Here is a 25,543-nt window from a genome sequence, read left to right as displayed (position 1 = left end):
CTAGATGCTAGCGGGGCTTGAAAAAAAGCACACAAGATACTAGAAAATCCCTTTCTGGAAAAATAAAATAACAAAAATCTAACCAAGTTGAAATAAAAAATGCTATTAATGAGGTGCAATAAAAAAATGGAGGCTCTTACTGCTAGGATAAATAAGACAGAAGAGAGAATTAGTGATATATAAGACCAAATGATGGAGAATAAAGAAGCTGAGAAAAAGAGAAACAACTACTGTACCATGAGGGGAGAATTACAGAGATAAGCGATAACATAAGACAAAACAGTATTAGAAGAATTGGATTCCCAGAAGAAGAGGGGTGAGCAGAATGTATACTGGAACAAATTACAGAAGAGAACTTCCCTAATTTGGGGACGGGAACAAGCATCAAAATCCAGGAGACCCAAGAACCCCTCTCAAAATCAATAAAAATGGGTCAACACTGTGTCATCTAAGATGAAATTTACAAGTCTCGGTGGCAAAGAGATAATCCTGAAAGTAGCTCGGGACAAAAGGTCTATAATCTACAATGGTAGAAATATTACATTGGCAGCAGACTCTTCCACAGAGACCTGGCAGGCCAGAAAGGACTGGCATGATATATTCAGAGCACTAAATGAGAAAAACATGCAGCCAAGAATACTATATCCAGCTAGGCTGTCACTGAAAATAGGAGAGATAAAAAACTTCCAAGACAAACAAAACCTAAAAGAATTTGCAAACACCAAACAAGACCTACATGATATATTGAAAGGGGTCCTCTGAGCAAACAGAGAGCCTAAAAGTGACAGACCAGAAAGAAACAGAGACAATATACAGTAACAGTCACCTTACAGGCCATACAGTGGCACTAAATTCGTATCTTTCAGTAGTTACCCTGAATATAAATGGGCTAAATGCCCCAAGCAAAAGACACACGGTATCAGAATGGATAAAACAAACAAGACCTATTGATACACTGTTTACAAGAAACTCATTTTAGACCCAAAGACACCTCCAGATTTAAAGTGAGGGAGTGGAAAACAATTCACCATGCTAATGGACATCAAAAGATAGCTGAGGTGGCAATCCTTTTATCAGATAAATTAGATTTTAAGCCAAAGACTATAATAAGAGCTGAGAAAAGACACTATATCATACGCAAACGGTCTGTCCAACAAGAAGATCTAGCAATTTCAAATATCTATGCCCCTAACATGGGAGCAGCCAACTATATAAATCAATTAAAAAAAAAACAAAAAACACATCGACAACAATACAATAATAGTAGGGGACTTTAACACCCCCCCTCACTGAAATGGACAGATCATCTAAGCAAAAGATCAACAAGGAAATAAAGCCTTTAAATGACACACTGGACCTGATGAACCACACAGATATATTCAGAACATTCCATCCCAAAGCAAGAGAATACACATTCTTCTCTAGTGCATATGGAACATTCTCCAGGAGAGATCACATCCTGGGTCACAAATCAGGTCTCAACCGGTACCGAAAGACAGGGATCACTCCCTGCATATTTTCAGACCACAGTGCTCTGAAACTAGAACTCAACCACAAGAGGGAAGTTGGAAAGAACTCAACTACATGGAGGCTAAAGAGCATCCTACGAAACGATGAGTGAGTCAACCAGGAAATTAAAGAAGAATTTTAAAAAGTCATGGAAACAAATGAAAATGAAAACACAACTGTTCAAAATCTTTGAGACACAGCAAAGGCGGTCCTGAAAGTATACAGCAGTATAAGCCTTTCTCAAGAAACAAGAAAATCTCAACTACACAACCTAACCCTACACCTAAAGGAGCTGGAGAAAGAACAGCAAAGAAAGCCTAAACCCAGTGGGAGAAGAGAAATAATAATCAGAGCAGAAATCAATGAAATAGAAACCAAAAGTATACTAGAACAAATCAAACAAACTAGGAGCTGGTTCTCTGAAAGAATTAATAAGATTGATAAACCCCTGGCCAGACTTATCAAAAAGAAAAAAGAGAAGGGACCCAAATTAATAAAATCATGAGTGAAAGAGGAGAGATCACAACCAACACCAAAGAAATAAAAACAATTACAGGAACATATTATGAGCAACTATACACCAGCAAATTTGACAACCTGGAAGAAATGGATGCATTCCTAGAGACATATAAACTACCACAACTGAACCAGGAAGAAGTAGAAAACCTGAACAGACCCATAACCAGTAAGGAGATTGAAGCAGTCATTAATAATCTCCCAACAATCAAGAGCCCAGGGCCAGATGACTTCCCAGGGGAATTCCACCAAACATTTAAAGAAGAATTAACGTCTATTCTCCTGAAACTGTTCCAAAAATCAGAAACAGAAGGAAAACTTCCAAACTCATTTTATGAGGCCAGCGTTACCTTGATCCCAAAACCAGACAAAGACCCCATCAAAATGGAGAATCACAGACCAATATCCTTGATGAACACAGTAGCAAAAATTCTCACCAAAATACTAGCCAATAGGATCCAATAGTACATTCAAAGGATTATTCACCACGACCAAGTGGGATTTATTCCTGGGCTGCAACGGTGGTTCAACACCCACGAATCAATCAGTATGATACAATGCATTATTAAAAGAAAGAACAAGAACCATATGATACTCTCAATAGATGGTGAAAAAGCATCTGACAAAGTACAGCATCCTTTCTTCATCAAAACTCCTCAAAGTGTACAGATAGAGGGTACATACTTCGATATCATCAGAGCCATTTATGAAAAACCCACAGTGAATATCTCCTTAATGGGGAAAAAACTGAGAGCTTTTCCTCTAAGGTCAGGAACACGACCTTAGGGCTGTCCACTATCACTACTGCTATTCAAACAGTACTAGAAGTCCTAGTCTCAGCAATCAGACAACAAAAAGAAAGAAAATGCATCCTAATCAGCAAAGAAGTCAAACTCTCACTCTTTACTTTATGTGGAAAACCCAAAAGACTCCACTCCAAAACTACTAGAATTCATACAGGAATTCAGTAAAGTGGCAAGACATAAAATCAATGCACAGAATTCAGTTGCATTTCTTTTTTTTTTTTTTTAAGATTTTATTTATTTATTTGGACACAGAGAGAGAGATCACAAGTAGGCAGAGAGAGAGAGAGAGGAAGGGAAGCAGGCTCTCTGCTGAGCAGAGAACCCGATGCGGGGCTCGATCCCAGGACCCTGGAATCATGACCTGAGCCGAAGGCAGAGGCTTCATCCCACTGAGCCACCCAGATGCCCCTTCAGTTGCATTTCTATACACCAACAAGACAGGAGAAATTAAGGAGTTGATCCCATTTTTTGGACCCAAAACCATAAGATACCTAGGAATAAATCTAACCAAAGAGGCAAACAAAGCATCTCAGAAAACTATAGAGTACTCACGAAAGAAATTGAGGAAGACACAAAGAAATGGAAAAACGTTCCATGCTCATGGAAGAACATTGTAAAAATGTTTATGCTACCTAGAGAAATCTACACATCTAATGCAATCCTTATTAAAATACCATCAATTTTTTTCAAAGAAATGGAACAAATAATCCTAAAATTTAAATGGAACCAGAAAAGACCCCAAATAGCCAGAGGGACATTGAAAAAGAAAACCAAAGTTGATGGCATCACAATTCTAGGCTTCAAGGTCTATTACAAAGCTGTTATCATCAAGACAATATGGCACCGGCACAAAAAGAGACATATACGTCAATTGAACAGAACAGAGAGCCCAAAAATGGACCCTCAACTCTATGGTCAACTAATCTTCAACAAGGCAAGAAAGAATGTCCATGGAAAAAACACAGTCTCTTTAACAAATGTGTTGGGAAAATTGGACAGCCACATGCAGAAGAATGAAACTGAACCACTTCCTTACACCACACATAAAAATAGACTCAAAATGAATGAAAGACCTCAATGTGAGACAGGAATCCATTAAAATCCTTGAGGAGAACACAGGCAGCAAACTCTTCGACCTCAGCCACAGCCAACTTCTTCCTAGACACATCTTCAAAAGCAAAAGCAAAAACGAACTATTGGAACTTCATCAAGATCAAAAGCTTTTGCACAGCAAAGGGAACAGTCAACAAAACCAAAAGACAACTGACAGAATGGGAGAAGATATTTGCAAACGATGTATCAGATAAAGGGCTAGCACCCAGAAATCTACAAAGAACTTATCAAACTCAACACCCAAAGAACAAATAATCCAGTCAAGAAATGGGCAGAAAACATGAATAGACATGTCTGCAAAGAAAACATCCAAATGGCCAACAGACACATGAAAAACTGCTCCACATCACTCAGCATCAGGGAAATACAAATCAAAACCACAGTGAGATACCACCTCACACCAGTCAGAATGGCTAAAATTAACCAGTGAAGAAATGACAGGAGTTGGCGAGGATGCAGAGAAAGGGGAACCCTCCTACACTGTTGGTGGGAATGCAAGCTGGTCCAGCCTCTCTGGAAAACAGTATGGAGGTTCCTCAAAAAGTTGAAAATAGAGCTACCCTACGACCCAGCAATTGCACTACTGGGTATCTACCCTAAAGATACAAAGGCAGTGATCCAAAGGGGAACGTGCACCTGAATGTCTAGCAGCAATGTCCACAATAGCCAAACTATGGAAAGAACCTAGATGTCCATCAACAGATGAATGGATAAAGAAGATGTGATATATATATACAATGGAATACTATGCAGCCACCAAAAAAAAGAAATCTTGCCATTTGCAATGACATGGAAGGAACTAGACGGTATTATGCTAAGCGAAATAAGTCAATCAGAGAAAGATAATTATCATATGATTTCACTGATATGAGGAATCTGAGAAACAAGACAGAGCATCATAGGGGAAGGGATGAAAAAATGAAACAAGATAAAAACAGAGAGGAAGACAATAAGAGACTCTTAATCTCAGGAAACAAACTGAGAGTTGCTGGATGGAAGGGGAATGGGAGGGTTGGGGTGACTGGGTTATGTGCATCGGAGAGGGTACATGCTATGGTGAGAAAAAATAAATAAAATAAAAGAATTAAATGACGTATCACGTTGAGAAGAAAAGGTACAAAACATCATTATCACCAGATCTCCAAAGCCTATTCCGTTTACAATTTTTCCCCATAAACAAGTCTTTCCACCAGAGGCTGCAGTTCTAAAAATTCTGCTACCCTGTAAGGAGGGGAGTCTTCTCATAAGAATGAACCTCCAAAATGGCAAGCGATAAAGCATCTGAGCAAGATCTTCCAGGCAGACATCAGTGTCTCCTGAGTCATTGTAACGCCTCACTGAGAAGGCCAGAAACCGGAGGGCGTATTTTGAGACACTGTGTCATAGCGAAAAAAATAATAATTTTTGCGTATTTATTCTGGAGTTCCATGTTGGGGGGAGAATGAGAAAATAACAGAGAAACCCAAATTGAAGGACACTCTACAAAATTCCGAAGCGGTACTCTGAAAAGTGTCAAGGCAGGAAGGATGAGGGAAGACCCAGAAACTGTCAGAATGGAGGAGACAAAGGAGTCATGATGGCTAAAGGCCATCAGAAGTAAGCTAGACACCAAGAGCCAACTGCTTTTTGACATGGGTACCAAGGCCATGCAATCCCCGCTGAAACACTTGTCTTCAACCAGTAGTGAAGATAACACAATAAACAACTGGAAGAACAGTCTCCTCAGCCAATGGGGCTGGGACAACTGGATATTCACATGCAAAAACGAGGGAGTCAAACACCGGCCTCACATCATATATAAACATTAACGCAAAATGGATGAAAGACTCAAAATGGATGTTAGAGCTGAAACTGTAAAACTCTTAGAAGAAAACATAAGGGGGAAAATCAGATTTGACACTAGATTCTTAGATATGGCACCAAAAGTATAAGGAATTAAAAAAATAGAAAAAGCAGACTTCATCAAAATTAAAACTTTTGTGGCTCAACAGACTTGCTCCAGAAAGGGAAAAGACAACCTCCAGAATAGAAGATATTTGCATGTATCTGAGAGTGGATTAGCATCTTGAATATAGAAAGAACCCTCACAACTGAACAACAAAAAGATGAAGAACCCAACCAAAAAATGGGCATAGGATTTGAACAGGCATTTTGATTTGAACAGGCATTTCTCTTGAGAAGATATATAAATGGCTAACAAGCACAGAAGACGGTAACATCATGAGTCGCCAGGGAAATGTAAATCCAATCCACAATGAGCCAGCACTTCCCACCTATTAGGATGGCTAGAATAAAATATAAAAAAGGAAAATACAAGTGTTAGAAAGATCTGGAGACAGTGGAACCCTTGTATGTTGCTGGTGGGAATGTAAAATGCGGCAGCCGCCGTGGAAAAGTTTGACAATTATTCAGAAGTTAAACATAAAATGACCCAGTAGCTTTACTCCCAGGTATATACCCAGAGAATCGAAAACAAGTACTCAAGTACATACACGTTTATGGTAGTACTCCTTACAACTGCCAAGAGGGGAAAACAACCTAAACGTCCATCAACTGACGAATACACAAAATGTGGTCTATTCATACAATAAAATAGTATTCAGCCATGAAAAGGAACAAAGGGCTAACATAAACTACAACTTTATCTAAGTTCTAAACCTTGAAAAAGCTATACTTAGTGAAAGAAGTCAGACACAAAAGGTCACATAGGATACTTCTTCCACATAAAACATCCAGAATACATAAATCCATTAGGGACAGAAAGCAGATTGTGGCTGCGGTGCTTGAGGGAGAGAGAGGAGGGAGTAGAATGGGGAGTAATTATTTAATGGGCATACGGTAGCCTCTTAGGGGGTAAAATAATTTGGAAATACACACAGGAACCAAGTTTTGGAGGATAATACTCAAATATTAATGCTTTTCCCTGGATGGTGGTATTACAGCATCATCACTGGCTATATCTTAGACTTTTTATTTTTTAATATTTTATTTATTTATTTGACAGAGAGAGATCACAAGCAGGCAGAGAGGCAGGCAGAGAGGGAGAAGGAAGCAGGCTTCCCGCCAAGCAGAGAGCCCAATGCGGGGCTCGATCCCAGGACCCTGAGACCATGACCTGAGCCAAAGACAGAGGCTCAACCCTCTGAGCCACCCAGGTGCCCCATCTTAGACTTTTTTAAAGTGAATCAGAAGAGAGGTAAAGATGCCAGTTGTTTGGGCTTTTAAGATCCAAGAAGCCTGGTCTCCTTCCCTAAACAAACAGAAAACATATGTAATGAACAGGAACCTTCCAGAAATAAAGCCGTATTTCTACCTCTATTTTTGGTAGACAGAACCCTCCTGACTGCACCACTGCCAGCCAATATAATTTCTTAAATCAGAAGGTAGGGAAATGCTTCCTGATGGATTTCAGCAGACAAGGTTTGAAAAAACATTTCCTATGGACTTCTGAACATAATTTTTGAATAGTTAAGGGAAACAAGGCTAGGGCACCTACCAAAAAGTAAGTGTTTACAACCCCAGAACACCAAGCAACTGAAAGAGTGCAGGCTTTACACCCATATACTGGTCCCAAACCTGACTCTAGTTGCTTACCAGCAGAATGACCCTGAGAAAGTTCTTTGGCCTCCTTGAGCGTCTAAATGTATTTTTTATTTTACAAGGCCTGAATAAGGAAGAACATGGGAAACTCTGGAATGGTATCTGGCACATGACTGCCATGGCCATTAGCTCCTAGCACTAAAAAAATGTGCCAGGGCACCTGGGTGGCTCAGTGGGTTAAGCCTCTGCCTTCAGCTCAGATCATGATCTCAGGGTCCTGGGATTGAGCCCTACATCAGGCTCTCTGCTCAGCAGGGAGCCCACTTCCCCTCCGTCTCTGTCTACTGCTCTGCCTATTTGTGATCTCTCTGTCAAACAAATAAATAGAATCTTTGAGATGGAGAGGAGAAACGAGTTGAGGGAAACTGGAGGGGGAGATGAACCATGAGAGACTATGGACTCTGAAAAACAATCTGAGGGTTTTGAAGGGGCGAGGGTGGGAAGTTGGGTGAGCCTGGTGGTGGGTATAATGGAGGGCACGTATTGCATGGAGCACTGGGTATGGTGCATAACCAAAGAATTCTGGTACACTGAAAAGAAATTAAAAAAAAAGAACAAAAAAACAAGAAACCATGCCAGGAGGAATCACTTACATGTACCAACTCTTCATCATCCCGTGCAGAGTAAATAGCAAACCTCCTTTCCAATGTCGTCTGCAGATCATCTCGCTCATTGGTTGAGAGGTCTGCATTCACTGTAAATGTACCAACGAACCTGGAGAGAAACCAGACATTCCCCATGTCACGGATCAGGGCCAAGAGGAACACTTGCTATCCTTTTATAACCAAGAAAATCAGATGGGAGAGTCTCAAGAGGGAATCGGGAGCCCTGCTTGCCTCTGCTCTCATCTTCCCAGTCTGTGTGGCTGATCCCGGCTCCACTCAAGACCCCAGCAGCGGTCACACGTCTTTGGGAGGTGCACCTAAAGGACCATGCTTAGGTGCTCCATGCACCTAAAGGACCCAGCAGATCTCTTCTAAAGCACTCCTCACACTAACCTGATTACCTGGGGTGCACCTGTCTCCTCAGCCAGGCTGCGAGCTCTTCCAGGGCAGAGAATGTGCCTGACGTGTGTCTATCTTCAGGGCTGTGCACTCAAGGCCCAGCATAAGGGATCCCCTCAGGGAAGTCTGTGGAACTGCCCTGCCCCCAACCTCTTAGAGACACAAGTCCTACACTAGGGCTCTGCAGGACGGGCCAGAGGGCATACCATTTCACCAGGTTTGACAGGTAGCAGGCATCCACGTCCTGAGGTGGCACTCTGGTAAAACGAGCTGGGATGATGGACAGGCTGACAGCAAGTAGATCTGGCTGGCTGCAGATATTACTTCGATAGAAACCATTTGCCAGCAGGCATAGCAGGTGAACCTGGGAAAAGGGGAAGATGGTAGGCTGAGAACTAGAGGGTTTTCTGCTGCCAAACTGAGAGATATTTTGTGGGCAGGAATTATTTATTATTTCTATACACAAGAAAGTAAAAATCCCAACATTAGCCATTTCCCAAGACCTTATCTTTCACCCTGTGCTCTCCCTAGATACTTATTCCCTCGACAAAATAACCAAATCTCAAAACTACAGCATATGAACTTCTATATCTTAAGAGGCCTTGCCGTTTAGGATTTGCTCCAAAAACATCGGGAGGAAAAGTGAGACAGGGATAAGAAGGGAGAGACTGTGCAAGCGCCAGTAGCTGTCCAAGCTGGCGGATGGCGCGGGTTCACCACAGGGTTCTCTGCCCTTCCCTGGGTGCCAGGACCCAGCCACTTCTGCTACAGACCCCAAAGCCAGTTGGCCCTGCTCCCAAGCTCCAACCGCTCCCCAACCTCCGGAGATGATCACGTGACTCCTCACCACCTCCTCCACCTTACATCCTTTTCCCTTCAGAACCGTCTGCCTCCTTCCCCACCTCTGACTTCCCCATTTCAGTCAACGGCTCCATTCTTCTCCCCTCACTTAAGCTTCCCATCTTAGAGTCATATGAACTCTTCCCTTCCTTCCATCTCTTCCAAAAGGTACAAGCAGCACAGCTATCTCACGTGCTCCTCAAGGCCTCAGGGAGGTGGGTGTCTCATCTCCTCACTGTCCTTGCTCTGAGCTCATCTCACTCCCAGATCTCTGCGGCTGCTGTAGACGTACTGTCTCTTCCAGCCCTGTCAGCTCTTCCCACTCTGGCCGCTTACTGCCCATCCGAGGGAAAGCTGAGTGCCCTTCCCTCACTTTCACGGGCCACCAATGCATGCACCCTCCATTATACAGATACACAGAGAACTAGAGGGCCCTCTGAACTTGTCACAGGCAGCCTCCCCAGCTTCTGTGCTCCCACCTCTCCCCAGTGGCCTCTCTCTTAAAGAAAGCCACCTTCCTCAGCCACTCAACCCACACCGTTCCCTTTCCTCATTCTGAGCCTTTAATTTCCTGTTTTGACATCTGTCTTGTTCCATCTGTGAGAACAGACATTCCTTAATGTTAGGAAATAAGCTTTCTACAAGTCTCCATCCCCACAATGCCAAGTACCTTGCTAGGTCTATAATGTGGTTCACTAACTGCTGGCTGAAGTCAAATACACGTCTCTTCAGCTGTGGTAAGAATGGAGGTTACGAGGGGTGCCTGGGTGGCTCAGTGGGTTAAAGCCTCTGCCTTCGGCTCAGGTCATGATCCCAGGGTCCTGGGATCAAGCCCCGCATCGGGCTCTCTGCTCAGCAGAGAGCCTGCATCCTCCTCTCTCTCTGCCTGCCTCTCTGCCTACTTGTGATCTCTTGTCTGTCAAATAAATAAATAAATCTTAAAAAAAAAAAAAAAAGAATGGAGGTTATGAGACAGGTGGAAGAAGGGATAGAGGGAGATTGCCCATGGGTCCGGCCCTCCTACGTGCCGGGTCTGTGCTACGGACTTTGCATGTCATATTTGCTCCATCCCCACAACCCACCTCCAAGGCAGGCACTTATCACACCGCACCTCAAAGATGAGGAAACCGCTCAGGGAGACAAAGAAACTGGCCAAGGTCACAGAGTGAGTAGAAGAGCCAAATAAAACCAGGCTTGACTGAGAACCAAAGCTGTGTGTACCACACCACCCTGCCATGACACAGAGGACCCTGTCCCTTTGCCTCCCACCCTTCCTTACCTTGTGCGTGTCCTCATGGACTTCTTTACTGAAACGTTTCATCATCCTCCGAAGATAGGTCTCAAACTCCACTTTTATCCTTTCACTGCCATGCATATTGAAAAATCCAAGAATGAAGTGGGACACTGACCCCTGGGCCCTGACCCCAGCCCCCCAGTCACACATCATGGCTTGTGACTCGCTCTCCTGGTTCTCCTATACAAGGCCGTGCTACTCAGACACATCTGCAAGCTGGCTATTTTCCACAGACTTTTCTGCTCCTTCTCACCTGCACACCTTGGCTCAGGACACTCTCCACCCATCACGCCTCATGCACGTGCTTTGAGGCGCACATCCCCCAAAGAGTCTTCCCTGCCTGACTGACCTCCCGACTACTGACTCCCTCCTTTGCACCAGTACTTCCGGGCTAAATTGGTGTACACACATTTCTATGGTGCTGTGAAACCTTTCATGCCTGCATCCAGGCATCTGCCCTCCTCCTTCATGCCTAATGATGTACCCATCACAGAGTGGGACTCATTCGCCAACTGACCACCAGGCGTTGTGTTCACATTCCCAAGCCGCCAGCAGAGTCAGCAGTCCTGGGAATCCTGGGATGGAATGGGCGCTCCCTACCACAGTGGGGCACTGCCTTAAATCGTGCAGTGTGATGTAATGTGAAAGCATGAGTGTCGAGTTGGCAGGAGAGGGATTTGATTCTTGGCTCAACTGCTTCCTAGCTGAGTGACTCCTAAAATGTTACATCTCTGAGCCTCCACATCTTCATTCACACACTATCTTCAAGTTTAAGTAAAACAAGGGACAACCTGCAGAGTCCTCAGCATACACCAGATGTTCAAGTTTCCTCTTCCCATGTCCTGCCACAGCCATAAAACAAACCAGGATTCTTGTTCAAGGCCTCAAGGTAAACGCAGGGCTCTCTCACCTAAGCCTGCTAACCACACTGGTACTCAGCCCCGGTCTCCTGTGTTTCTCAAAACCTTTCATTAAGTGTCAACTCTTGCTCAATATGTGTGACAGGAACCTAGAGAGAAGGGCCTAATCTTACCTTCTTTCCCTTGCTTTAGCCTGTTGGGGTGTTTCAATCTCTATCTCCACTGGTTCCACCGGCAGAACAGATTCAGAGAAAGCTGCGTTTTCTCCCATGTCACCTGGCACAGGCTCACCAAGTTCTATCAACAATAATTTTTTAAAATCAGTAATAATAAGGGAACCTGGTGGCTCAGTCGGTTAAGTGGCTATCTCTTGGTTTCAGCTCATGATCTCAGGGTTGTGGCATCGAGCCCTGCACTAGGCTCCATGCTCAGTGTGGAGTCTGCTTGAGATTCTCTCTTCCTCTCCCGCTGCCTCCCCCAACTGCTCTCTTCCTCTCTCTCTCTCTCTCAAAATAAATAAAATATGTTTTAAAAATCTGTAATAATAGGGACGCCTGGGTGGCTCAGTTGGTTAAGCGGCTGCCTTCAGCTCAGGTCATGATCCTCGAGTCCTGGGATCGAGTCCCACATCAGGCTCCTTGCTCAGCAGGGAGCCTGCTTCTCGCTCTGCCTCTGCCTGCCACTCTATCTGCCTGTGCTCACTCTCTTTCTCTCTCTCTCTCTCTGACAAATAAATAAATAAAATCTTTAAAAAAAATCTGTAATAATAATAATTATTATGATCGCTATCATACTAAACAAAATGGAGGTTCTGAGAGGCTTAAAGAACAGATGAAATGTAGAAGACCCCTACTCCTGCAATGCTTTCAGTATCTCAAAAATGCCACAGACTGAGTTGTTTCACATTTATTTCTCATTTAATTCAAACAACACAGAGAAACAGCCCTTAGAGGAGGGAACTGAGGCACAGAAATACTGACTTGAATTCAGACCTCTGATATTAAAGATCTGATGTTAACGTGTGTGTTTTAGTGGAGACTTAGTCTTTCTCCAAGAGACAAAAACAACAACAAAGAAGAATAATTACCTATTCTTCCTACTACAATAATGCATATCACAATTTGCATCATATACAGGCATGATTTAGGGGTCTTGCAGCCCCAATCGCAATCTTGTAATGGTAAGGAATACATCCTTTTTATCTCTTTATCCTCTATATCGCTTATAAATGCTAGCTGAAGTAAACTGAATTCGCTGAACTGGATCTGTGAACTTTGTTAGCAAAGGCCCTGTCAAAGATGCTCCGGGCCCAGAAGCGGAGACACCACACTGGCGGCAATGAACACACCTAATGCCAAGATTTGGTTTCTACATGTCAGTCACTGATAAAATGAGCAAGGGCTTGCTGGAGAAACAAAAGCTGGTCATAGGTCTGGAGCAAGAAGAATATAGGATGGGCCTGGAACATCTTCTTGTGCCAGAGAACAAAAACGTTCTCAAAAACGTTTTTGAGGTCCAGAGGAAGCAAGACCGCGGAGCAGTAGGAGACTGAAATATCATTAGGTCCTAGCAGTTCAGCTAGATAGTTATCAAACCATTCTGAACACCTACAAACTCAACAAGAGATAGAAGAGAAGAAGAGCAGCGATTCCAGGAACAGAAAATCAACCACTTCCCAGAAGGCAGGATGTGTGGGAAAAGTAAATCCGAAGCAATGGGAAGACAGACCCCAGGGGAACGGGCTGGCTCCTGGCAAGTGGTGAAGCAGCACAAAATCGGAACTTTAAGAAGTCTGCTCCACTGAGGGACATCGCTTCAGAGGCTAAGCAGGGGGTGGAGCCCTGGCGGGGACAGTGTGGTTTCAGAACCCGTGGGCTCACAGAAAGACTGGGGGTGTCTGAGTGTGGCAGAGCTCCCAGGTATTAGAAAGGGGAAACCGGCTACAGAGACAGACCAAGGAGTGGGCTCTCAGCTCACGGTTAACTTAAACTGTGATCCATGGCACAGTCAGATCAATGCTCTTCCAGCAGGGACCCCACAAGTAGCAGATCTGGAGAGACTCCCTCCTTCCTCCAGGAGCAGCACGGGAATGCAGAGCAGGAATCTGCTGGGTTTGGAGAATCCAAACAGGGCCGTGTACCAAAATAGAAATGCTCAGTCACAGGCTGGGTGAGCGTGGAGTGCAGCCGGAGACCAGGGAGACAGGAAGGATTGAATGCTTTTCTCTGGGCACACTGAGGAATGGGGACCCGAGCTCTCAGCTCCTCTGGGCTGGAGACTGGGAGGCTGCCATCCTCATTCCCATCCTTCAAAGCTGTATGGAAAGTATTCAGGGAACAAAAGCTACCAAAAGTGAACCCAAGCAGATTGCTTAGCCTGGCCCCTGGCAAGTGTGGTGCAATTCCACCACAGGCAAAGAGATTTGAGAATTACGGCAACAGGCACCTCCCCCAGAAGATCAGCAAGAACATCCAGCCAAGACCACATTCACTGATCAATGAGAACCGCAGAACTCCAGAGCTAGGGGAAAGCAAAACACAGAATTCGTGGCTTTTTCCCCATGATTCTTTAGTCTTTCAAAGGTAAATTTTTGTAATTTTATTTTTTCTTATTCTATTTTCTTAACTTTTCCTCTTCCCTTTTTAACATTTTTTAACTATTTTATCTTATCGATACCTTTTTAAAAAAATCTTTAAATCTCCATTGTTATAGTCATATTTTATCTCTTCATATTTAACCTTATTTTTTGTATACTATAGGCTCTTTTTCTTTAAAATTTTGGGATACAATTTCTTCTAACAAATCAAAATATACCATAAATCTAGCACATGGCTTTGTTCTTGTCTCCAACCTAATCACATTCTCCCCTCTTTTTTTGACTTTTCCTTTTTCAAACCAACTTAACATTTCTTTTCTAGAATCTTTTTTAATTTTCATCTTTACATTCATATTCCATCCTTTCATCGCATTTACCCTTTTTATGTATATATGTAAGTTTTTCTTTCTTTAAAATTTTGGGAGGTAGTTTCTTCTAAAAGACCAGAATACAACCAAAATCAAGTGGGTGGCTCTGTTCTATTCACCAGTCTAATAAATTCTCCCCATTCTTCTCCCCCCAGTTTCAGGTCTCTTCCAAATTGGTTAGTGTCTATTTTTCTGAGGTCTTTGCCACATGTTTAGTATTTTGTTAACTCATTCACCTATTCTTATCTAGATAAAATGACAAGGCAGAGAACTCACCACAAAAAAAGAACAAGAGGCAGTACCAACAGCTAGGGACCTAATCAATACAGACATTAGTAAGTTGTCACAACCAGAGTTCAGAATGATGATTATCAAGGTGCTAGCTGGGCTCGAAAAAAGCATGGAATATATTAAAGAATCCCTTTCTGGAGGAATAAAAGAACTAAAATCTAACCAAACTGAAATCAAAAAAGCTATTAATGAGGTACAATAAAAAATGGAGGCTCTTACTGCTAGAATAAATTAGGTAGAAGAGAGAACTAGTGATGTAAAAGACCAAATGATGGAGAATAAAGACGCTGAGAAAAAGAGAAACAACTACTGGGCCGCAAGGGGAGAAATCGAGAGGTAAGTGATACCATAAGATGAAACAATATTAGAATAATTGGGATCCCAGAAGAAGAAGAAAGAGAGAGTGGGGCAGAAGGTATATGGGCGCAAATTATAGTAGAGAATTTCCCTAATATGGCAAAGGGAACAAGCATCAAAATCCTGGAGGCACAGAGAACACCCCTCAAAATCAATAAAAATAGATCAACACCCCATAATCTAACAGTAAAACTTACAAGTCTCAGTGGCAAGAAGAAAATCCAGGAAGCAGCTAGGGACAAGAGGTCTGTAACCTACAATGATAGAAATATTAGATTGGCAGCGACTTATCCACAGAGACCTGGAGGCCAGAAAGGACTGCCATGATATATTCAGAGCACTAAACAAGAAAAATATGGAGCCAAGAGTACTATATCCAGCTAGGCTGTCACTGAAAATAGAAGGAGAGATAAAAAGCTTCAAACAAAAATTAAAAGAATTTGCAAACACCAAACCAGCCCTAAAAGAAATATTGAGGGGTTCTCTAAGCAAAGAGAAAGGCTAAAATAACAGACCAGAAAGGAACAGAGATAACATACAGTAACAGTCACCTTACAGGCCATACAGTGGCACTAAATTCGTATCTTTCAGTAGTTACCCTGAATATAAATGGGCTAAATGCCCCAAGCAAAAGACACACGGTATCGGAATGGATAAAACAAACAAGACCTATTGATACACTGTTTACAAGAAACTCATTTTAGACCCAAAGACACCTCCAGATTTAAAGTGAGGGAGTGGAAAACAATTCACCATGCTAATGGACATCAAAAGAAAGCTGGGGTGGCAATCCTTATATCAGATAAATTAGATTTTAAGCCAAAGACTATAAATAAGAGCTGAGAAAAGACACTATATCATACGCAAACGGTCTGTCCAACAAGAAGATCTAGCAATCTCAAATATCTATGCCCCTAACATGGGAGCAGCCAACTATATAAATCAATTAAAAACAAAATCAAAAAAACACATCGACAACAATACAATAATAGTAGGGGATTTTAACACCCCCCTCACCGAAATGGACAGATCATCTAAGCAAAAGATCAACAAAGAAATAAAGCCTTTAAATGACACACTGGACCTGATGAACCACACAGATATATTCAGAACATTCCATCCCAAAGCAAGAGAATACACATTCTTCTCTAGTGCATATGGAACATTCTCCAGGAGAGATCACATCCTGGGTCACAAATCAGGTCTCAACCGGTACCGAAAGACAGGGATCACTCCCTGCATATTTTCAGACCACAGTGCTCTGAAACTAGAACTCAACCACAAGAGGGAAGTTGGAAAGAACTCAACTACATGGAGGCTAAAGAGCATCCTACGAAACGATGAGTGAGTCAACCAGGAAATTAAAGAAGAATTTTAAAAAGTCATGGAAACAAATGAAAATGAAAACACAACTGTTCAAAATCTTTGAGACACAGCAAAGGCGGTCCTGAAAGTATACAGCAGTATAAGCCTTTCTCAAGAAACAAGAAAATCTCAACTACACAACCTAACCCTACACCTAAAGGAGCTGGAGAAAGAACAGCAAAGAAAGCCTAAACCCAGTGGGAGAAGAGAAATAATAATCAGAGCAGAAATCAATGAAATAGAAACCAAAAGTATACTAGAACAAATCAAACAAACTAGGAGCTGGTTCTCTGAAAGAATTAATAAGATTGATAAACCCCTGGCCAGACTTATCAAAAAGAAAAAAGAGAAGGGACCCAAATTAATAAAATCATGAGTGAAAGAGGAGAGATCACAACCAACACCAAAGAAATAAAAACAATTACAGGAACATATTATGAGCAACTATACACCAGCAAATTTGACAACCTGGAAGAAATGGATGCATTCCTAGAGACATATAAACTACCACAACTGAACCAGGAAGAAGTAGAAAACCTGAACAGACCCATAACCAGTAAGGAGATTGAAGCAGTCATTAATAATCTCCCAACAATCAAGAGCCCAGGGCCAGATGACTTCCCAGGGGAATTCCACCAAACATTTAAAGAAGAATTAACGTCTATTCTCCTGAAACTGTTCCAAAAATCAGAAACAGAAGGAAAACTTCCAAACTCATTTTATGAGGCCAGCGTTACCTTGATCCCAAAACCAGACAAAGACCCCATCAAAATGGAGAATCACAGACCAATATCCTTGATGAACACAGTAGCAAAAATTCTCACCAAAATACTAGCCAATAGGATCCAACAGTACATTCAAAGGATTATTCACCACGACCAAGTGGGATTTATTCCTGGGCTGCAACGGTGGTTCAACACCCACGAATCAATCAGTATGATACAATGCATTATTAAAAGAAAGAACAAGAACCATATGATACTCTCAATAGATGGTGAAAAAGCATCTGACAAAGTACAGCATCCTTTCTTCATCAAAACTCCTCAAAGTGTACAGATAGAGGGTACATACTTCGATATCATCAGAGCCATTTATGAAAAACCCACAGTGAATATCATCCTCAATGGGGAAAAAACTGAGAGCTTTTCCTCTAAGGTCAGGAACACGACCTTAGGGCTGTCCACTATCACTACTGCTATTCAAATAGTACTAGAAGTCCTAGTAATCAGACAACAGACAGCAAACAACAATCAAACAACAAACAACAAACAGCTATCAGATAACAAAAAAAAATAAAATGCATCTGAAATGGCAATGAAGAAGTTATTCACTCTTTACAGATGATATGATACTTTTTGTGGAAAACCCAAAAGACTCCACTCCAAATTGCTAGAACTCATACAGGAATTCAGTAGTGTCAGGACATAAAATCAATGCACAAAAATCAGTTGCATTTCTATACACCAACAGCAGACAGGACAAATTAAGGATTCGATCCCATTTATAACTGTACCCAAAACCATATGACAGTTAGGAATAAACCTAACCAAAGAGGCAAAGAATCCGTACTCAGAAAACTATAAAGTACTCATGAAAGAAATTGAGGAAGACACAAAGAAATGGAAAAACATTCCAACCTCATGGACTGGAAGAACAAATATTATGAAAATGTCTATGCTACCTAAAGCAATCACCACATCTAATGCAATCCCTATCAAAATACCATCAAATGTTTTCAAAGAAGTGGAACAAATAATCCTAAAATTTATATGGAACCAGAAATGGGTTCCATGCATATTCCATATATACATATATATGTATATACCATATATATATATTTATATATTCACTCATATATATATATATATACGCCGTACATATATACATATATATGGAATATGCAATGAACCCATTTATATATATATGAAATATGGCTAGTCCATAATAGCCAGAGGAATGTTGAAAAAGAAAGCCAAGGTTGGCGATGTCACAATTCCGGACTTCAAGCTCTATTACAAAGCTGTCATCATCAAGACAGTATGGTACTGGCACAAAAACAGACACATAGATGGAGAAATAGACTCTCAACTCCATGGTTAACTAATCTTCAACAAAGCAGTAAAGAACGTCCAATGGAAAAAAGTCCCCTCAACTAATGGTGTTGAGAAAACTGGAGAGCCACATGCAGAAAAATGAAAACTGGACCATTTCCTTATACCACACACACAAAACAGACTCAAAATGGATGAAGGACCTCCATGTGAGACAGGAATCCAGCAAAACCCTTGAGGAGAACACAGGCAGCAACCTCTTCGACCTCAGCCGCAGCAACTTCTTCCTAGAAACATTGCTAAGGACAAGGGAAGGAAGGGCAAAAATGAACTATTGGGACTTCATCAAGATCAAAAGCTTTTGCACAGCAAAGGAAAGAAAAAACCAAAAGACAACTGACAGAATGGGAGAAGATATTCAAAAATGACATATCAGATAAAGGACTAGTATCCAAAATCTATAAAGAACTTACCAACTCTACACCCAAAGAACAAATAACCCAGTCAAGAAATGGGCAGAAGGGGTGCCTGGGTGGCTCAGTGGGTTAAAGCCTCTGCCTTCAGCTCAGGTCACGATCCCAGGGTCCTGGGATCGAGCCCCACATCAGGCTCTCTATTCAGCAGGGAGCCTGCTTCCTCCTCTCTCTCTGCCTGCCTCTCTGCCTACTTGTGATCTCTGTCAGGTGAATAAAATCTTAAAAAAAAAAAAAAAAGAAATGGGCAGAAGACACAAACAGCTATTTCTGCAAAGAAGACATCCAGAAAGCCAAGAGACACATGAAAAGGTGCTCAAAATCACTTGGCATCAGGGAAATACAAATCAAAACCACAATGAGATACCACTTCACAGCAGAGGATGTGGAGAAAGTAGAACCCTCCTACACTGTTGGTGGGAATGCAAGCTGGTGCAGTCACTCTGGAAAACAGCATGGAGGTTCCTCAAAAAGTTGAAAACAGAGCTACCCTATGACCCAGCAATCACACTACTGGGTATTTACCCCAAAGATACAAACATAGTGATCCAAAGAGGCACATGCACCCGAACATTTATAGTAGCAACATCCACAATAGCCAAACTATGGAATGAACTTATATGTTCATCAACAGATGAATGGATAAAGAAGTTGTAGTGTGTGTATATGTGTGTATATATATATTTTTTTCCAATGGAATACGATGCTGCCATCAAAAGAAATGAAATCTTGCCATTTGCAACAACATGGATGGAACTAGAGGATATTATGTTAAGCGCAATAAGTCAATCAGAGAAAGACAATTATCATATGATTTCTCTGATATGAGGAATTTGAGAGGCAGGGAGGGGATTATGAGGGATAGGGAAGGAAAAAATGAAACAAGATGGGATCAGGAGGGAGAAAAACCATAAGAGACTCTTAATCTCACTAAAAAAACTGAGCATTACTGTGGGGTGGAGGGGGGTAGGGAAAGGGTGGTTGGGTTATGGACATCGGGGAGGGTATGTGCTATGGTGTGTGCTATGAAATGTGTAAGCCTGATGCTTCGCAGACCAGTACCCCTGGGGTAAATAATACATTTTATGTTAATAAAAATAAAAAATAAATTAAAAAAAGAAAAACGTTTTTGAGAATGAGGCCATGTCAGAAGGACACAGTAAGGCACAAGGCTTAAAGGGGCTCTCACTAGCCAAATCTGGGACAATCTGAAGATCAACAAGTATAATGATGATAACTGATAACATATGTGAGTTTTAAAAATATCTCTAAGTCCATAGTGATACTCAATATAATTTAAAAGAGAGAGCTCCTCTTTACAGATCACAGTCACCTGAGAAATGCATATGAGATGACAGAATCAGAGAGTCCCATTTCGTGATGCTCAATATAATAATCTGATTCAGTAAAGATCAAAGCATATGAAAAACTGTTAAATAAGAAGTTACTAGAGAATAAGATATTCACACAGAATCACAGTATCACCTGATATGGTTAATTACAGAGGGAAAATATACCTTTATATTGTCACAATCTGGCAGAACCACCTTGTACGATCACACTTAGCATCACTAGTGGGGCAAACTGACATTAGGAGCCTCTTAATGGATGCAGTATGAAATACAAAGCTATGAAGTATACTTGCCCCCCCCCAAAAAAGTTTAACCTAAATTTGATCAAGCCTTCACTTACAGTTTATAAGAAACCAGGGGATACTGAAACAAGTTTTCCACCACCCTGAGATGCATATCACACAAAACTGAAATCAAAGACATCCCACAAGAGAATAGGCCAGGACTCTTCAAAAAACAGCAGTGCCACAAAAGAAAAAAAAAAAAAAAGGTGCAGGGTGGGACACACTGTTCTAAACTAAAGGAGACTAAAGAGGTATAACTCACACTTTGATTAGATGCTGGATTAGAAACAAACAATGGTTATGAAGGATATTTTTGCAACAATTAGGGGCTTTTCATTTTCTTAAGTGTGAAACTATTTCATCACGCAGGAGAACGTCTTAGGCTTAGGGGAACTGATGAAGTATTTACAAGTCAAGTACCAGGATGTCTACAACTTACTTTCAAATGGTTCCACGCTGCATATTTACAGAGAAAGATACATTCGCTTCCAGCAAATGTTAAAGTTACTGAATCTAAGTGAAGAGTCCAGGTACTACATTTTCCATTATTTTGTAGGTTTTCAAAAATCATTTTCAAAATCAAAAGCTGAGATAAAGTTAGCACAGACAGAAGGAATCAGGGATGATAACATTAGCTGCCACTTACTGTGAGCACATATGCTTTAGGCCCGTTACATTTGCTGACCTTTCTTCCTCTGCTACAATCCTGCAGTCTAGCCTGTAAACAGCTCACACTGAGCTGTCAATGCTTACTCAATGTTATTGGTGAGAAATCTCTGATTTTTTCTGAGTGGATTTACTTGTTCACACAGCTATACAAGTAGCAAGGCTGGGCCCTGAACCCAGATCTCACTACTCTCAAAGCCCATGCGCTTTCTGAGACAATGCTGCCTCTCTGTTTCACAATCTCCTCCACTGACAGCCACAAGAGGAAGAGAATATACAACCTTCTTTGGTAAACTGGTCATGAATTTGTCTTTGCATCAAAAGCAAGTCCCTACTGTAACCTTATTTGGTCTTAGTTTCACAAGGAAACAAAAGAACTACAACTAAATGATGTGACTCCAAGCAGATTCAAATGGAAAAACAGGATCACACAGCAATGTTTTACCTTCAACTTCTTCCCAATCATCTTCGCTTTCTTCCTCATTGTCTCCTTCACAGCTGCGTTTGTCCACAGCAGCTTCTCTCCGTGGGGGCTGTGCCTTCTTGCTGCCTTTTGTGAAGTCCCTGTGTAAAGATCACAGGAAGGAAGGTGAAGAAGGCTCACACATCCTCATGCTACATTTAAGCTAAATGGAATCCTAAGGACTCCTTCTATTTATTGAGACCCTGTTGCAATTATTTAAAGATAATGGGTGAGCTCTGAGCCTCATTCCCTCCACTAAAGGTCTCAAGGGCTCCTCGAGACGAGCTCTGATCATCAGTCTAATACGAGATGTGCTGCCAAAAAGAAAGCATGCAATGGACCTAAAGCGTAGAGCTGTGTGAGGGAAAACAGAGCTGTGCCTTGAAGTGGTACAGGAGTAAGAAGAAACCACAATAACATTGTAAGTTCCAGAAGTAAAAGCTGGGATATGGATTATACATGCACAGGTGGACACCACATTGAAGAAGAGGGCATTCACATTTGCTGATCATACCATGAGCCAACTCAGATATCTGACTGTTTCTCCCCACCTCTACAACGTAAGGAAATGGAAGCTGGTAGAATTCTAACCGCAAGGCATGTGGGGATGTGTCCATACATAGGTATGTCACAAGTAACAACAAAAACACAGATAACTAGCTAGTTAAGTAGGTACCAACACAGATAAGCAGCAAGCTGAATACTGACTGAAGATGCAATGGTTGCTAATAATGTAATCCATTTCCGTAACTTCATATATAAAATGTGCTTGCGGGGAGAGGAGTCAAGATGGCGGAGAAGTAGCAGGCTGAGACAACATCAGGTAGCAGGAGATCAGCTAGACAGCTTATCAAAACATTCCGAACACCTACAAATCCAACAGGAGATCGAAGAGAAGAAGAGCAACAATTCTAGAAACAGAAAATCGACCACTTTCTGAAAGGTAGGACCTGCGGAGAAGTGAATCCAAAGTGATGGGAAGATAGACCGCGGGGGGAGGGGCCAGCTCCCGGCAAGTGGCGGAGCAATGGAGCACAAAATCAGGACTTTTAAAAAGTCTGCTCCATGGAGGGACATCGCTCCAGAGGCTAAGCTGGGGGGAAGCCTACATGGGGACAGCGTGGCCTCAGGTTCCGCAGGGTCACAGAAGGATCGGGGCTGTCTGAGTGTTGCAGAGCTTACAGGTATTAAAGCAGGGAAGCCGACTACAGAGACGGATCCGAGGAGTGAGCTCTCAGCTCGGGGTTCCCTTAAATCGTGATCCGTGGCACAGGCCACTGTTTTGGGAGCAGGGACCCCACAAGATCTGGGGAGACCCCCCTGGAAGAGCTCAGGTATCTGTGGGGTTCAGGCTCCAGGTGGGGCTGCGTGCCAGAGACAGAGATGCTGGGTCACAGGCTGGGTCAGCTCGGAGCACACCGGGGGCCCAGGGAGACAGGAGTGATTGAGCGCTTTTCTCCCAGGGCGCACTGAGGAGTGGGGCCCCGAGCTCTCGGCTCCTCCGGGCTGGAGATTTGGAGGCGGCCACTTTCATTCCTGTCCTCCAGAACTCTACAGAAAGCGCAAAGGATTCAGGGAACAAACGCTCCTGAAAGTGAACCCGAGTGGATTACTTAGCCTGGCCCCTGGTAAGAGCGGTGCAATTCCGCCTCAGGCAAAGACACCTGAGAATCTCTACAACAGGCCCCTCCCCCAGAAGATCAACAAGAAATCCAGCCAAGACCAGGAGAACAGCGGAATTCCAGAGGAGGAGAAAGCAAAGCATAGAATTCATGGCTTTCTCCCCATGATTCTTTAGTCTTGCAAAGTTAATTAATTTTTTTAATTTTATGTTTTTTTTCTGCTAAATTTTTTTAAACTTTTGCCCTTTCCACTTTTAACGTTTTTTAACTAGTTTATCTTAACAATACCTTTCGTTAAAAAAAATTCTGTTTTGAGCTTTCATTATTATAGTCATATTTTATCCTTCATTGTATCTAACTTTATTTTTTGTATACACACAGGGTTTTTCTTCTAAAAAAATTTGGGGTACAACTTCTTCTAGTAGATCAAAATGCACCCTTAATCTACACAGGGATTTGTTCTAGTCTTCAGCCTGAGCAAATTCTCTCCACTTTCTTTTTCTTTATTCTCCCAAACAACTTATCAATTCCTTTTTTAGAAATTAAAAAAAAAATTTCATCTTTATAGTCATATTCCAACCCTTCATTGTGTTTACCCTTATATATGTTTTTCATTCTTTTAAATTTTGGAAGGTAGTTTCTTCTAAGAGACCAAAATACTCCCAAAATTAAGTGGGTGACCCTGTTCTAGTCACCAGTCTAATATAAATATATTTTTTCTTTTTTACATTTGTTTTCTTTTTTAATTTTTTTTTTCTGAAATTCTTTTTACCCCTTTACTCCCCCTGATGATTTGGGGTCTCTTCTGATTTGGTTAAAGCACATTTTCCTGGGGTCTTTGTCACCCTTTTAGTATTTTATTTGCTCCTTCATATATTCTTATCTGGACAAAATGACAAGGCAGAAAAACTCACCACAAAAAAAAGAACAAGAGGCAGTACCGAAGGCTAGGGACCTAATCAATATGGACATTGGTAATATGTCAGATCTAGAGTTCAAAATGATGATTCTCAAGGTTCTAGCCGGGCTCGAAAAAGGCATGGAAGATATTAGAGAAACCCTGTCTGGAGAAATAAAAGCCCTTTCTGGAGAAATAAAAGAACTATGATCTAACCAAGTTGAAATCAAAAAAGCTATTAATGAGGTGCAATCAAAAATTGAGGCTCTTACTGTTAGGATAAATGAGGCAGAAGAAAGAATTAGTGATATAGAAGACCAAATGACAGAGAATAAAGAAGGTGAGCAAATGAGATACAACCACTGGACCATGAGGGGAGAATTCGAGAGGAAAGTGATTACCATAAGACAAAACAACATTAGAATAATTGGGATTCCAGAAGAAGAAGAAAGAGGGGAGCAGAAGGTATATTGGAGAGAATTATTGTAGAGAATTTCCCTAATATGGCAAAGAGAACAAGCATCAAAATCCAGGAGGTACAGAGAACCCCCCTCAAAATCAATAAGAATAGGTCCACACCCCGTCATCTAATACTAAAATTTACAAGGCTTAGCAACAAACAGAATATCCTGAAAGCAGCCTGGGACAAGGCTGTAACATACAACGGTAAAAATATTAGATTGGCAGCGGACTTATCCACAGAGACCTGGCAGGCCAGAAAGAACTGGCATGATATATTCAGAGCACTAAACGAGAAAAACATGCAGCCAAGAATACTATATCCAGCTAGGCTATCATTGAAAATAGAAGGGGAGATAAAATACTTCCAGGACAAAGAAAAACTGAAAGAATTTGCAAACACCAAACCAGCTCTACAGGAAATATTGAGAGGGGTCCTCTAAGCAAAGAGAGACCCTAAAAATAGTAGATCAGAAAGGAACAGAGAAAATATACAGTAACAGTCACCTTACAGGCAATACAATGGCACTAAATTCATCTCTCAATAGTTACTCTGAATGTAAATGGGCTAAATGCCCCAAGCAAAAGACACAGGGTATCAGAATGGATAAAAAAACAAAACCCATCAATATGCCTACAAGAAACTCATTTTAGACTCAAAGACACCTCCAGATTTAAAGTGAGTGGGTGGATTTACCATGCTAATGGACATCAAAAGAAAGCTGGGGTGGCTATCCTTATATCAGATAAATTAGA

At 41.7% G+C, this 25,543-nt stretch overlaps 1 protein-coding gene across 2 annotated transcripts in view; it reads right to left on the bottom strand.

Annotated features, from left to right (window-relative positions):
• The window catches only part of XPC (XPC complex subunit, DNA damage recognition and repair factor), a 52,971-nt gene that overhangs the window by 15,984 nt on the left and 11,444 nt on the right, over nucleotides 1-25,543 (bottom strand). The window contains exons 3-7 of one of the 2 annotated variants that reach the window (XM_032849444.1): nucleotides 21,791-21,909; nucleotides 11,716-11,839; nucleotides 10,668-10,752; nucleotides 8,755-8,912; nucleotides 8,138-8,258 (exon numbers count right to left, since the gene is read on the bottom strand). In XM_032849444.1, coding sequence (XP_032705335.1) covers nucleotides 8,138-8,258; nucleotides 8,755-8,912; nucleotides 10,668-10,752; nucleotides 11,716-11,839; nucleotides 21,791-21,909 — 607 coding nt within the window. Of the gene's footprint in view, nucleotides 1-8,137; nucleotides 8,259-8,754; nucleotides 8,913-10,667; nucleotides 10,753-11,715; nucleotides 11,840-18,773; nucleotides 18,793-21,790; nucleotides 21,910-25,543 lie in introns of those variants that run through there. The other variant, XM_032849445.1, reaches the window with a different exon arrangement.

Source organism: Lontra canadensis, unplaced genomic scaffold (genome assembly GCF_010015895.1).
Source record: "Lontra canadensis isolate GAN:19392208 unplaced genomic scaffold, GSC_riverotter_1.0 scaffold229, whole genome shotgun sequence".
NCBI classification, from domain to species: Eukaryota; Metazoa; Chordata; class Mammalia; order Carnivora; family Mustelidae; genus Lontra; species Lontra canadensis.
Note: the sequence above shows the minus strand (reverse complement) of the source record. Positions and strands in the feature narration are given on the sequence as shown.